This window comes from Vanellus vanellus (assembly GCF_965231255.1).
Source record: "Vanellus vanellus genome assembly, chromosome: 6".
NCBI lineage: Eukaryota > Metazoa > Chordata > Aves > Charadriiformes > Charadriidae > Vanellus > Vanellus vanellus.
In genome coordinates this window covers 38,644,819-38,661,082 of record NC_138911.1, presented here as the reverse complement: position 1 = coordinate 38,661,082, position 16,264 = coordinate 38,644,819, and the positions used below count along the sequence as shown (strand labels likewise).

Below are 16,264 nucleotides of genomic sequence, written 5' to 3'. Positions count from 1 at the left end.
GAGAAGGGCCACCAAGATGATCAAAGGACTGGGAAGCCTGCCACATGAGGAAAGGCTGAGAGAACTGTGTTTGTTCAGCCTTGAGAAAAGAAGGCTTAGGGGAGACCTCATCACCAACGTTCCAGTATTAAAAGGGTGGCTACAAAGAAGGTGGAGACTCCCTTTGTACATGGAGTCACATGGAAAAGATGAGGGGTAATGGGTACAAGTTACCCCTGGGGAGATTCCAATTGGACACAAGAGGAAATTTTTTTCACTATGAGAACATAGTGGTGGATCCACCATGAGAAATGGTGGATTCCCCATCATTGGACGTTTTTAAGATTCGGCTGGACAGGGTGCTGGGCTATCTTGTCTAGACTGTACTTTTGCTAAGGAAGATTGGATCGGAAGATTCTTCCAACCTGGTATTCTATGAAGATTCTATGATATGATACCTACTATCTTTCATCCCTTCCCTTAGAAGCATGAAGCACAGAGCAACTAGTGTCTGAGAAGGGTAGTTAGCAAAAATCTGGCAGGCATGCAATGAATGTGCAACTGTAAAAACTGTGCAACCACTTTTTAAAAATACTTCCTAATTTCTAGCCCCAACCAGTTAAATGTATTGAGAATTTCTGATAAATAGCTCAGAATTACAAAATTTAATTTCACATTATGAAACTGGCAAAACTGCATACAAGCCAACTCAAGTTTTCACTGTTAAGAGTCAACTGCAATCCCAAACCTACTGATCTCAATACCTGCTGGTTTTCTTGATTTTAATTACAGGAAAATCTCATACATGACTGACACTTTACCTGATTAGAGTGGGTAACTATAAGAGTTCGTTGTTCTGGGAAATTATGATAAAGATTGGATATTATCTGGACTGCTACATCAGTTTTTCCAGTACCAGGTGGACCCACTACCTAAAAACAAACAAACAAAAATTAAAACCAAACAAAAATCAACACACAATTTATCAGAATATTACACAATACAGAAATATAGCCAGTTGGGAAAAAAAAAGAACAATCTCACTGGCATCACACATTAACAATAAAAAAAAAATCTCCTGTTTCATGTACAGTTGCTTGCTGGCTTCTGTGAACTTCAAGAACATGTATATATACCATGAAAAACAGCCCAATGCTAATGCAGATTCCTGCCTAAGAGGAATACAGTAATCCAGCAATTACCGGCTGGCTTTTGTGAACTTCAAGAATAAAGTCAAGACTAATTCAGATTAGTTAGGCAGATTTCTGCCTAAGAAGAATATGGTAATCCATCATATGAGGTACTGTTCTGTTTCGCAGCCCATGAAAACAGACCTTCTCAGAGAAAAAAGGCTGTTTAGCAGCCTCAGGACAGACTAGGGGAAAAGGTGAAAAAAGCACCAAAACACATAATTGAAAAAGAATAAGGTGAGGCAGATAGAAAGAACAGGAAAAAAAAAAAGTCCGTTCACAGAGTCCATTCTTTTTATTTACTCAAAAGTCTGCCACTGATGATATAGAAGTAATACTGACCGTTAATATTTTTATAGGCTCAATTACACTAAAAACATTCAAAAATTGACACCTGAGATTTTAAAAGTATCCAAATATTATAAAGCATCTCGAAGTAATTTGTTCGGCCTTATGAAGGACAGAATAGCAGGTTTCATATTTATCTACACATGAAATTACAAATTTCTCTGAAATCATGCTTGCTTTATTTAAAGAATCTCATTGATTACTGGATTCAAAAGCCAGTAGGATTGTACTTCTTTAAAATATCTGACAGAAAACAAAACATATGCCTCTTTACGTAACTTTTCTCAGTCTGCCTCCTCTCCCTGCAAAAAAGTGGGTGATGTAGTAAAAAAAAAAAAAAAAAAAAAATCAGAAATGCATCCTCAAAACCAAGAAGCTGACTTTGTCATTGTTTTTCCCTTTTGACCTCAGACTCTCATTCTCTAACCTCTCAAAAATCAAGAAAGGCAGGTTTAGTAGTAAAGTTCAAACTATAACACTTCTCAAATATTTATGAAAGCTGATGGGGTACTAGGCACAAGAAATTCCTTTTCTTCTTTAAAAGCCCTCCAAAACTGAGGTAGATGGCAGTTTATAAGGCATTATACGCTTGCATTTGAAAGCCATTAATAGTTCAACAAATATTAAATGATACTGATAAACAATATGCAATGCTATTTTAAAAAAAAAAAGAGAAACAAAACCCAGGTGACTTAAGTGACCCCTCTCTAGTATTTTGTGTGTTAACTATGTACTACACAATGGTAATAAAGATTTTAATTTCCTATTGACAATACTAATTATATAAAACAATACTCCTATACACTGGCGTGGGTATTCTTAGACAAAGACACTAATTATGTAAAACACAGCAGTTCAAATAATTAAAAAAAAAACAACCTTCCAACATTGTTTAATAACCAAATTTAAATCATCCATCACTGTAGCATTCTCACAGCATTCAAAAAAAGAGCTTTAATTTCTAAAAAGATCTTAAAGTTCATATTTTACCAACAACCAAAAAGTTCTGCTTATCATTTCTGCATATCATTTTCAAAAACGCTGCCAAAACCTCAGGTAACTTTGATACACGTTTACAACACAACTAATTTCAGCACACTAATTCAGGCAGGGACAAAAGGCAAACAATTCCACTGAAGTCTATTTTTTCCTTTGCCTTGCACCTCTTACGTGCTAGCTACAGAGTATATAGGGAGTGGTAAAACATAAGGAGGAAAGGGAGGAGAAAGAATATGGTACTAATGAATACCAATACAAAAATGTAAAAGTTAGCATTATTGCCTATATAGACCAAGAAGAAATTAAGAGTATCAGAGAAAAGTCATTCAAATATTCCACCGAGTCACTACCAGGATAGACTGTACTTCATTAGGAGACACATACTTGTAGTCAAAGTCTAATTGAGAGTGGTAAAACTCAAAAGACCTTTGCAGAAATTCACTGATCAAAAATTTTTTTTCTAACAAATCTACAGCTTTGGCTTGGTTTGTCAATTCTTAGTTCTAGGAAGTCAGCAGGTTATAAAGCATTTCACATTACATTTCACAAGACAGAAGAAAAAAGCTCCCTGAAGACAATTCAGTGACTTTCATTTCCTTTAATGGAGTTAGATCAAACTGAAAATGATGCAAGTAATTTAAAACAGCCAAAAATAACAGACATGACAAAAGCTTAACAGTCTAAAACTAGAATCCAACCACTGAAAAAGTAAATTCAGTTGTTGTCGAAACTCTTCAGCCACTGAAACACAAGAACAGTTACACAGAGATTAAATGTCTTTCTATATGATTTCATGAATTTGGGAGGATGTTGAACCTTTGTATCTTAATTTTTCGTATTTTTAAACTATTAATAGAAGTGACATCAGCAAGGCTAAAGCCAGGAGAGTATAAAATCCTTAAAAACATTCTTACCATAGTTAGCCCAGGCTGCATTCCTGCACGTATAGCTTCAATCTGCGTATGGGTAAATTGAATAGTATTGCTGTAACAAAGCAAAACAAGATCAAAGAATTGATAAAATTTGCCAACAGTTTTGATAAAAGCAATTGTTTTAACAAGTTTGATTTAAATTAATTGGCTACATGTTTCTCCAGAACTACATGCTTGCAAACTTTTATATCAATCAAACTATCTTTACAACTATCTTCTTTATAGACAGGACAATCTTGCAAGACAGTACATCATGTTGTCCACGTGACAACAAAATCCCCTCACCTAAAAGACTCACTGTTTTAGTTATTACTTGCTGAGAATGCTGTAAAATTATTTAGGTATGATTCTCCAAACGTTTGAAGCCTAACACAATACTATAAGACGGTACTTCTCACTGTTCTTCAAGGGAAATTTTTAACAGAGAGGGGATAATAGAATAGTTTGATTTAAATATAAAACGAAACAGTCTCATGGAATCACAGAATCAGAGAATTTTCAGAGTTGGAAGGGACCTCTAGAGATCATCTAGTCCAACTCCCCTGCTAAAGCAGGATTGCCTAGAGCACGTTACTCAGGACTGCATCCAGGCGGGTCTTGAAAATCTCCAGAGAAGGGGACTCCACCACCTCCCTGGGCAGCCTGTGCCAGTGCTCTGTCACCCTCACCGTAAAGTTTTTCTTTGTATTTGAACAGAACTTCCTATGTTCCAACTTGTCCCCATTGCCCCTCATCCTGTCACTGGGAACCACTGAAAAGAGTCTGGCTCCATCCTCCTTCAACCCACCCTTTAGATACTTGTAAGCAATAAGGTCTCCCCTCAGCCTTCTCTTCTCCAGGCTGAAGAGTCCCAGCTCTCTCAGCCTTTCCGCATACGGGAGATGCTCCAGTCCCTCAATCATCTTAGTTGCCCTACACTGGACTTACTCCAGCAGTTCCCTGTCCCTCTTGAACTGGGGAGCCCAAAACTGAACACAGTATTCCAGTTGTGGCCTCACCAGTGCAGAGTAGAGGGGGAGAATGACTTCCCTTGACCTACTGGAAACACTCTTCCCTATGCAGCCCAGGATTCCATTGGCTTTTGTAGCGACAAGGGCACGTTGCTGGCTCATGGATAATTTACTATCTACCAGGACCCCTAGAGCCTTCTCCTCAGAACTGCTTCCCAGCAGGTCCACTCCTAACCTATACTGGTGCCTAGCATTCTTCCTCCCCTGCTGCAGTACCCTGCACTTGCTCTTGTTGAACCTCATTAGGTTCTTCTCTACCCAGGTCTCAAGCCTGTCCAGGTCACGCTGGACAGCAGCGCAGCTCTCTGGAGTGTCAGCCACCCCTCCCAGTTTGGTATCATCAGCAAACTTGCTGAGGATACACTCTGTCCCCTCATCCAGGTCACTGACAAATATACCAAACAAGATTGGACCGAATATTGACCCCTGGGGGACACCACTGGTTACAGGCCTCCAACTTGACACTGCTCTATTAATCACAACCCTCATATTCAAATCTTCTTTCAGTAATGAAGTCAAAATGACATTTCATTTATAATCCACAAAATTATTTTTAAGTATTCCTGAAAATGAACTGCTATGCACGTGTTACCCTTTGCAAATAAGTTCTCATCTGTTTATTACCGTTTTGGTTGATTATATGGATATGGTCCCCTGTTTGGAATGACATGAGGCTCTACAATCAGTGTTTTAGCTTCTTCAGCTTTTTCTTCATTCCCATCCTCTTCTTTTCTTTTCTTTCCTTTACCACCCTTTATTGGGAAAGTTATCCTGTAATACATAATTTAAGACTACACTTCAAACACATTCACTATGACACCTGACTGTCTTAGAAGTTCATACAGAAAGATTTTTTTGTCACCATTAAGACAAACTTTCACATAATAGGGAAAGAAGAGTTGCAGACAACAAAGTATTAATGAGGATAAGGAAAAGGAATGACAAATAAATTGTTGAAGCTGATTTTAGGAGACCCTATCTGACAAAAAGTTCTTCACATAGCTTGAAAAGCCAGGAGCAGTGCTGAGAGCCAGCTGGAAAAACACTGAAGGCAAAGAGTTCATAAATGAAAGTGGAAGGGACAGCAGTAAAGTTATAACAGAAAGCCACCGGCACAGTCTGTTCAGCAGTAATAACCTGATTTTATAGCCCTCTGTATCCTATGTTAGCAAGCTCCTCTACTCTAATTCAGAAACAAATCACGGTGAAGGAATTCCAACGGTTATCCAATTATCTTGAGACAACACTGCAGACAACTTTAAGAGCGATAACATTTTAGTCTCTTTACAGGACAAATGCAGCAGTAGGAAAAGCAATAGCTATTCATAAAGGGGAGTATCTGTATTTTAATCTATGAACTGAAAATGAATACTAGTTCATCAAAGGAAATTGTGCGTGGTATCTTGTCTTGATACCGTCAGACTATTTTTCTATCTTTATACAGTGTTAGTGCCTTCTCCACACATAGTCTACATGCAATGTTTAAAAAATAGCATAGAAGATTACCTCCCTGCCATGATAAGAGCTGACTGCTGTGGAGGGGAAAGCCATCTTTTTCTTCCCCAGTCAAATCTGTTCTTTCAAAAGGAAACTCATTTCAATTCTCACTAACTTAAAAGGGAAAAAAAGATATAGTTTCTTCAGTCCAGCTAAAGAAACTATTCTCCAAAACTATGCACTGTGAAATTCAGTTGCCAAAGGTCCATCAGGAGGGACAAAACTGCCAAGTATAAAAATACTGGACAACAGTACCACTGAAACAAACCATGTAAGTCTCACTTGGTCACAAAGATAGGCATCCTATTTCAGAAACCATTCTAAAATAAACTAAGCACTGTGGGATTTCAGACTTAATTCTTTGAGTAAATGGTGTTTCCAAAAGCTCAAATTTTAACTGGTGTTGAAATTGCTGTTCTTAGCTTGCTTTAATAAAACATGCAAGGAAACTATGTAATTAAAAATCTTTAGGCTGAACTTGAGGAAGCTAGATACCAAAATGCAAAAGTGATTACGTGACTTGATTCTATATCATACTGTTCCTTTTCCCATATATTCAATAGGCTGATCTACAAGCGATGGTCTGATGCAATTTTGTATAGAAGACAGCAGAAGCTGGTCCTGAGCCAAACTGTAGTACGGTTAACTCTTGTTATATCTGCGATATCTAAATCTTACTACTAACATATTAACACCTTTTCTTTGAAGAAAGGGCAACTCTCTTCAACCACTGAACTCAAGTCCACCTGACAACGTTGGCACTTCAGCAAGAATACCGGACCAGGAGTACTTGAAATTTTGAGATCACCTGAAGGGGGGTATTTGCAGAACTGGATTGTCAACAGTCACTTTAATATTGTATCCAGGAAAGCTAGCTTTTAAGTGATCAATGGACAGGAAAGTGTCATTAAAATCCAGAGTTGCAATCTGATTCGGCATTTTTGAATAGTGTGCACTACTTGGGTCTCCATATCCGAGAATGATGTCATGCAGCCAGTCAGGAACCACACAATCTGTGTTCATCAAATTCCTAATCGTTTCCAGAACAGCCTATAAATTAGAAAAATAGGAAAGATATAATTGGAAATATTGACTTTTTGCAGAAAATGTGACATAGTGAAGACTAAACAAGTCTATTTTAAGATGCTAGCATATAACAGCCTGACAGGTGTTTCATTAGATTGAGTCAATATATATACAGCGTACATATTCAACAAAACACCGGTGTCAAACCATGTAGTTTGTAAACTATCCTGTTAATAAAGCACTAGTAAAGAGGACCACAATCATCAGTAAATTTTTCATTCCAGAATATTCAGAGGAGAAAAAAAAGGCAGAGTTCAAAATAAAGTGTCTGCTATGGCCCCAGCTTATCATCCAGGTTGTACAATGAGCAAACAATTCACATTCTGTCAGTAGCTACACATATTTCTGCTTGAGGTTCTTCTCCAGGACTTTCATAATGTGATGCTGTTTATACCATAGATGCATTAAAACTTCTGTGTGGTTACAGTCCTGGCAGACACTGGGTTTCTATGGATAATCTTGGGAGTGCACCTTCCTTGCTTCTCAACCCTTTCCTTCCCCCTTTAAATTCACTAATCCAACAAGACAACTGATGACTCCAGAGTCCCCAACATGTTTCCACATACATATTCTTCTAAAAAAGTTCACTTTTGTGGATACTGATAGAGCTATCAATTTCTGGAAGCAGCACACAGTAAGCCTTATGTCAGGCTTTTTGAAGACTACAGACATAGAGCACTTTAAAACAATTACTCTTTACTTTGAACAGCACAAAAATCATATTTAGTGTAATGCACAACTGTATGGCAAATGAATACCTCAGCCACCCTAAAAACCTAGATCCAGTTCTTACTAGAAATTGATAAATTCAAGAACATGCAGCTTAAAGTTTATCTTTCAAACCTATACATTTCATCCCTGCAGCCAGATAAAGTTTCCCTCCAAAAGCTTGCTCTTCATCCACAAATTAATTTCTCTACTCATCTGTGGTTATGTCAGAATTTTCTCTCCTTTCCCCCTCCCATGAAAACTTCAGACCCATCGTACTCCAGACTCTGGACTTGCAGAGTGTGTGCATTCTAAGAAAGAGGCAGCTGAACTTCAGCCTTCCTGTTAAAAGGCTACTTTAGAGGCAAGTCTTCAACAACCACCTTACTTGAAAGTACTAGGACATCATGCATCTGCTCTTAAGGAGAAGAAACATAAGATATGAAACCTGCACTGATTTCCAGATCCTCCAACTTACCATGCCATGAAACATGGACACAAATGGCTGGCAAACATAGTGCACAAGCAGCCACACCAGGATATAATACAGACCTTCCAAATGCTGACCTTGCAAAGAGTAGTCAGTTGCAAAGTGTGGAATTCTATTCCGATAGCCTAAATTTACATATCCAGCTCCAAAGGGTAGGATTCTCCACCCTTTTCCTGCTTGTGTGATATACTGATGGACAAGTCCCATATTAACTGAGAATGTTTATATTTTTGTTGCAAATATAAAACAAGTGTTTCTGGCTTAAATGTATATTAAGCATAGCATAACATATTTGTGCTAAGAAAAGCACAAATTGGAAACCGTGGCTTCTTCAGGTAGTATTTCTACATCTAGATGATCTATTTCTCAGAGTTTAAGAAGTATGTCCCTAACAGCTAATGTGCTGGTTTTACATCACAAAAACTTGGCTTCAGCTTTTCAAAAGTAACTTCTATACAAGTAAAAAAGTAAGATTAGTTCTTGTAAAAACTAACACTGCTGACCAGTTGTAGTGACATAGCGGTGTCACCTCCAGCAAACACATTGTATTTTCACTTCCACTGCTGTCTCGTCTGCTTAATTTACTAAGACTGCATAAGTGTTCTCTTGTCTTCTCCTACAAGTTCAGCTTAAAACTTCAAGCTGCCTTCTATCTGTTCAATACACTATCAACACTAATCACAGTGATATCTTGTTTTCTTTTACCAAGCTGAAGTTAGAAAGGTTTGCACATGACGTGGAATGCTTACACCCAAACTGGTAGTGATGTGATGAATCTGGAAATATCTTAGATTTTCTTGACAAATGAATGTATGGGACTTAAGCAAAAACCAGCATAGAATGGTTTGCATTGGGATTTGCTTGTAAATTAGCTGCACCTATCAGTACAAATTTGAAAGCTACACTCACATCTAACAGCAATTCTGAGGGAACTTAAGTATTCACTGCAGCACTTTCCTTCTGACTATACAAAAGTGCATACATGGGCGAATAAAAAAAAATGTCTGTAGTGTCAGCACACGAACAGGCTTTGGCAGAGACCACTGTGCTTATAATGTAAAATTAACCTGTCACAGACACACAACACTAACAATCAGTTCTGTTTGGTTTTGGGTTTTGTTTTTTGGGGTTTTTTTTAAATGTAAAGTTATAAAAGACTCTCTGTGAAGTACTTCCAGTATTCCAGTATACCAATCCACAGCTGGATGGCACCAGAATGCTCTAGGTAGACTGCAATCTACTGTTTCACACCAGACGCATCTTTCCAGATACAGAAAAGAAAAAGTCAAAGTCTTCCTGCCTCCCCCATTATCCATCTGCATGGAACTTGCTGCAGAATCTTTTAAAAAATAAAATCACTTCCATTATGCATGATTTTAAGCCACCAAAAGAAAGCCAGTTTTTCATTCATGTTGCATTTTCATTATGAAAAACTCAAGGAACATTAAAGATTCAAAGATCTAAATGATCTAACAGCAAAGAAACTGAGCATGCATATAAGAAATATTTTCAGGTATACAAAATTATGCACCCTCACTGCAAAAAAACCCAACAGTATCTTCTGCTGCGTTAGGAAGTTGCCAGCAGGTCAAGGGAGGTAGCCCTTCCTCTCTGATCAGCGCTGTTGAGGCTGAATCATGGAATCATAGAATGGTTTGGAAGGGACCTTCAAAGGTCACCTAGTCCAACCTCTCTGCCGTAAGAAGGGACACCTTCAACTACATCACGTTGCTCAGAGCCCCGTCCAACCTGACCTTGAAAGTTTCCAAGGCTGGAGAATCTACCATCTCTCTGGGCAACATGTTCCAGTGTTTCACCACCCTCATCATAAAAAAAATGTCTTCCTTATATCTAGCCTAAATCTACCCTTTTTAGGTGAAATCCATTACCCCTTGTCCTGCTGCTAGAGGTCCTATTAAAAAGTCTGCCCTCATCTTTCTTATAAGCCCCCTTTAAGTACCAAAAGGCCGCTATAAGGTCTCCCCAGAGCCTTCTCCTCTCCAGGATGAACAACCCCAACTCTCTCAGCCTGTCCTCATAGGAGAGGTGTTCCAGCCCTCTGATCATTTTTGTGACCCTCCTCTGGACTCATCCAACAGGTCCATGTTTTTCCTGTACTGAGGGATACAGAGCTGGATGCAGTACTCCAGGTGAGGTCTCACCAGAGCAGAGGGGCAGAATCACCTCCCTCAATCTGTTGGCCGTGCTTCTTTTGATGCAGCCCTGGATACAGTTGACCTTCTGGGCTGTGAGCACACATTGCAGGCTCATGTCCAGCTTTTCATCCACCAGTACTCCCAATTCCTTCTCCTCAGGGCTGCTCTAATCCCTTCATCCCCCAGCCTGTATTGATACAGGGTGATGCCCTGACCCAGATGCAGGACCTTGCACTTGGCCTTGTTGAACGTCACAAGGTTCACATGGGCCCACTTCTCAAGCTTCTCCAGGTCCCTCTGAATGGCATCCCATCCCTCAATCCAGAGCACTGTGTTCAGTTCTGGGATCCTCAGTTAAAAAAAGAGACATGGAGTTACTGGAGTGAGTCCAGTGCAGGGCCACAAAGATGACTAATGGACTGGAGCATCTTTCACATGAGGACAGGCCAAGAGGCCTGGGACTGTTCAGCCTGGAAAAGAGACGGCCCAGGGAATATTGTATCAATATAATAAACACCTAATAGGAGGAAATGAAGATGAGAGCGCCAGACTCATCTCAGTAGTGTCCAGTGACAGGAGACAACAGGCACAAATTAAAACACATTAAATTCCTTCTGAACACAAGAAAACACTTTTTTTTTTTGCACAAGGACAACTCAGCACTAGAGGAGGTTGCCCAGAGAAGTTTTGGATTCTTAATTCTTGGAGATATTCAAAACCAAACTAGACTTGGTCCTGGACAGCCTGCTGCAGGTGACCCTGCTTGAGCAGGGGGCTCAGACTAGTAATCTCCAGAGTTGCCCTGTAACCTAAATGATCCTATGATTCTGTAATTATGCCACCTGATCAAAACAGTTTACTATGGGCAACACAGACCACTTGGTCAAAGTTAAATTTATGTCAATTCACAATTCTGGAAACTCAAATAATCATTTCAACTTTGCTGGAAAACTTTCCTCTTCTTGCTTTAACAGAAACTAAGTTATCGATAAGCTTCCTGAAAAACAACATTTGCTGAATTTATATGCAAAACTGAATTAAAGTTGTGTGCGTAATTTTAATCTTACTTACAGGCAATATACAGTATCATAATGCATTAGCAACAGGTTTACTTCGAACTTTGACCAAATTCCTTGAAGGCTCTCTTGTCAATGAATACCCAAGGAAGTAAAATGCCACCAAAGAATAATGTACTGAAACTGTGTGAAAAATGTTAGGGCAGGAAAAGAAGCACCATTCAGTCGGCAAAGCTCCAGTTAGCATACAATCTCTATAAGGACCGCCAAATATATCCAGTGCTAAAAATCTCATCTGACACCCTCCAAAGCCCAATAAGAAACTGATTCAGTGATGCTCCCAAAAGCTAGCAAGTTTCTCTGATTTTCACCTTTTGACTAGTTACTCCTCCTTTTCCTATAGTCCACTATTACTTCAGGTAACAAAAACATTCCCCATACTCCCTTGACCCTGAAGGCCAAATACAACTAATCTGTAGACTACATGCTAAAAGACTAAAATCATAAACTAATGTTATGTTATATTATGTTATATACTTGTGTGAAGTAGGAGTGTTCTCATTTTCAGTTACTTCAACACTTAGCTGCAGGGAGAAGTTATCACCAGGTGACACGCTCTAACTTCCTGCAGCAATCCAACACCACCTAAAAAGCCTAACTACACGCATCTAAAATGAACACGTCTCAGTATTGCTGGCATATTCAGACAAACTCTTATCCTAAGAGTCAATGAGCAGTACCTTACCTTGAAATTGTTTTCTTTTGGTTTTCTTCTCATTATTATATTAAATGTCTCATAAACATCTTCTGCTCCATTTTGGATTGTATTGGTCATGTCTTGTTGATACTGGTTTGGGTCCAGAAATACTCTGTATGTTCTGCAATCCCCTTTTAGTCTTGGTTTGGGTTCAGGTCCTGCCCATAATGAAATGGTAAGATTAGAATTTGAAGTAGTGCTACAGCAGATTATCATTCAGATAAGTGACAATCACTCCTGAAATTAAATTTAGACAAATTCATATGATGAAACTAATTTCTGCATGGTATTACAAACATTCTTATTTCATGTTTTCATTCCACTTCTAATAGTTTTTGAATATAAGCTATTTTATTCCTAAAACAAAAATGTACTGGATTTATTTAATTCATCTAATTATATCAGATTTTACTAGAGGAAGCTAGTTAACCTTCCTCAGGCTGCTTATGGAATTTGTTTTTTTCAAGTAGGTAATGAATTCAATGAGCGTTGCTGAAAAGAGAAGCAAGTCAATGATTAGGTTGTTAACAAAAAAAAAAAAAAGAAGGAAAAAAAAAATAAACCTTTCAAACAAGTTTTTAGTATACCATACCTTCTTCAATAACACGTCCTTTCTCATCCAACATGCCCTGGATTTCACAGCCTCTGACATACACCAGACCAGTCTGCTCAACAAAAGGTCGTCGTCGGTCAAACTTGGTGCCATAAGGTTGTGTGGGACGTACCGTAATCAAAAAGCAGACATCATGTTTACGCAGACCTGATTCCAAAAAGGAACATTCAGTGATTTGATTGAATGCCATTTCCTTTTTCCATTCTTTAATACATATACACAATAGAATACATGAGAATTTCTTTTAAATAAAATCCCACCTGTTTACAGAAAATAATGTGTTCTGTTTCAAAATGTACCTTTAACTTACAGGATACAGAACCATAGGATATTGTCATCTTTTCCACTATTCCTGCACAGTAAGATCTGCTAGAACATCAGATATAAAAAGGAGAAATTGACTCCTTTGTTTCATTACTAAAAACTTATTTACATAAAGATTATTCTTCTCCCAATAATCTTACTTAAGCTACACAACCTAGATATTTTCAGTCTTATCTCAAAAGCAGCGTGCCATTAATCTCTTATTATCATTGCCTTCTTCTGGACTAACCTGCAATTATTTTTCTTTAAACAATTTAAGTGCAGTGTCTAGAACTGGGAACAAAATCCGAAGCAAAGTTACCCTATTAAATAGATAACTAAAGTAAGAGGTCACTTAACCAAGTTACTTGTTTTCCACGCTACATTCCAGTTTATAAATCCCGATATAACTTGGTTGAATGTTTTTCTTTTTCCCTCAGAAATAACATATTGTTGTGGAGTCACATTTGCTTTTGAGTAATGATGACCTCAGACTCTTTTCATTCTGCAGAGCTACTGCCTAACAAGTTACTCTCCCAACATGCATTTGTGCGGTGACTTTTCTTGCTTAAGTTTAGTATCTTAATATTCATCTCTGTTGAACTACACACTACTTTTAAAATGCAATTTCTCCAATGCACTAATGTAATCCTGAACACTAGTCCTATCCTCCAGTTTTTTTTCTACAGATTCTCACAGATCTAAGACACCTTCAAAATTTATAGTAAACACATGCTGTATTTTGCACACGAGACAAATAATTTCTCATTACTCACTGGCTATTATCCAACCCAAAGTAGTTTCACCGAGACCCTGTTAAGTCAGGCAACGATTCATCAATTCTTCACCTCAGTTTTGATTAAGTTAAAGCATCACTGCATCCGAAATCACACCAGCTGTCCTAGTATTTAAAAAGCTAGGTGCACCACTATATAGCTACCTTCAGCGCAGTGAAGTCTGCTGCCATCCTCTCAGTTTTTCTACTTTGATAGAAATCTACATTCCCAAACTTGTATCGGCTTATTTATCACAGGCTCCAGCTTTAGCATTTGGGCTACGTGACCTGTAATCACACTATGCAGCTCCAGCACATTTAACAGGTTTCTTTAACAAAAGAGAAGGGAGTGACATTTACTGATAATCCAAGTTCAAGTACATGCTTCTATGGCACTTGCCAACACGGTCAACTAAAGTTCAATTCCCCAAGCAAAAGAAGTGTTGCCTGTGGATACTTATAAGTATTTAGTACAGTCAGCATTTCCTAATAATATTCAAATACACTGAAAACTAGTAAAATGCACTGGTTTTAATTAAATCAAAGTCTGTCCTCTCCACCTGTATGAGACAGATATCACATTCCCCACTACTTTTCCAATATGACATTATTAGCAAACATTAATTTAAAATTATATGTTACTTTTCCACAATGCCTGTAAAGGGCAGAATTTTACAGTTACAAACTGAATTACATCAATCTGAAATTGTAAACATTCCGTTCCCAATATACATGTAAATACTTTAATAATTTCAATCTTCATTTTAGGAAAGTACAAAATTCTTAGAGTTGGAATCTGAGTGACTTTTAAATAGCATATCAAGATTGGCAAATCTGTACCTTGGATAAAAAAACCCTTCTTACATATAAGATTACATCAAAGTGTGTTTTGATGAGCACCTATTTTGAGCATCTTATCTCAAAGAACATTAAGTACCTTCCCATTCATCTTTGATGTTATCTCGGACATTCAAATTAATTGTAACATCTGCTCGTACTCGCATGGGCCAGTTTTCACCAATATTGGGCTTTGCAACCTCCACCACTGTGAAAGAGACAATGGGTTGTGCCATCCTAGCCCATCCACCAAAGACCACACCTCCATATTCCGATAACCTAAAAAAAAAAAAAAAAAAAACCCAAATTAACAATAAACCCCCAAACACCAAGTTTTGTTAGTCATTATCTGATAACATTATCTGATTTTTTTAAATTGTGAAACAATTTACCTTACAGTCAGCTCTAAGACAAAAGTAGAAGTCTTAATTTCACATGATACTGAAGTAGATTTACATAATCCTGCATTTTAGAACTGAAACGTAACATGAATGGACTTCATATATTTCAAGAAACAAAGGCAACTTACGCTGGCATTATTAAAAAAAAAGACAGAAACTCAAAGAAAGAAGAAAAAGGGAAGACAACAAGAAGCAACTACTAAATGTAAGTGATATCACACCAAATGACCCCTTGAAATCTACAGAGAATCAAAATGTAGCAGATAGCAAATTCAAGAATACTCAGTAACACCTTTCATAAACCAGAAGAGTTGGTGGTAAAGTTTCCAGATTTTGTAATGTCAGCCAAGGCTTAGTACTTTCAGAAAACTAAATTATCCATCTTAACACAACAAAGGTTGGTTGTTAGCATCCAACATACTGTCTTAACACACCTATAGGGATATATATCAACACACACTTACAAAATACTCCCACAGGATGGCAACACCTTATGGAAGAAGTTAGTATAAAACATATCTATGTAATCGTTTAAAATACATTTGTTAGTATGCATTTATTATATACACAGTATCAGTTACTCAGTCTTGAATGCACTTTGATTACAACTGAAGTTGAACTGACTGGTTTGTATCAGTTAATAAATATTACCATGGTTTCATCCTACTGACACTATCTTCGATGTCCTGTCTGATCTCGTAGGTAGACTCTAAGCGGAAAAGATTGAAGTTCCTCAGCAGGTAGTCATGAAGAGTGAGAAACTGTAGATTCAATTTGGGAAGTGCAAGACAACCTAAGGGGGTAAGGGTGGGAGGGAAGAGATATTTGATGGATAAACAAAAAGATGATCAATTAATACATTGGTTCTACAAATTCATAAATACATACAGATGTTATTCTGTAACTGCCATAGTTGTTATCCTGGGAGATTCTAAGAACTACTCCTTTTATAAATATACACCACTAAAATAAACAAACATGCACAAAATAAAAGGAACTTTCATCCTTCTGGCACCAATACAGCAAACTATTTTAAGACTGAATCCTCCCCTGTATTCAGACTACAGCAAAACTGATTTTATAAAAATCAAATGCAGGGCAAAGTAACAGTACTTTGGGAATTCAACAATTACGATAGCATTAACTAATGATGAAAAAGTCTCATTA

General features: G+C 37.7%; 1 protein-coding gene across 1 annotated transcript in view; it reads right to left on the bottom strand.

Moving 5' to 3' along the window:
- AQR (aquarius intron-binding spliceosomal factor) overlaps window positions 1-16,264 on the bottom strand; it is a gene marked incomplete at its 5' end in the record, with an annotated part of 59,106 nt that overhangs the window by 22,733 nt on the left and 20,109 nt on the right. Inside the window, 8 exons of the mRNA XM_082485736.1 lie at window positions 801-911; window positions 3,431-3,500; window positions 5,083-5,229; window positions 6,764-7,005; window positions 12,157-12,326; window positions 12,761-12,928; window positions 14,797-14,975; window positions 15,749-15,890. Coding sequence (XP_082341862.1) covers window positions 801-911; window positions 3,431-3,500; window positions 5,083-5,229; window positions 6,764-7,005; window positions 12,157-12,326; window positions 12,761-12,928; window positions 14,797-14,975; window positions 15,749-15,890 — 1,229 coding nt within the window. The remainder of the gene's footprint in view (window positions 1-800; window positions 912-3,430; window positions 3,501-5,082; window positions 5,230-6,763; window positions 7,006-12,156; window positions 12,327-12,760; window positions 12,929-14,796; window positions 14,976-15,748; window positions 15,891-16,264) is intronic.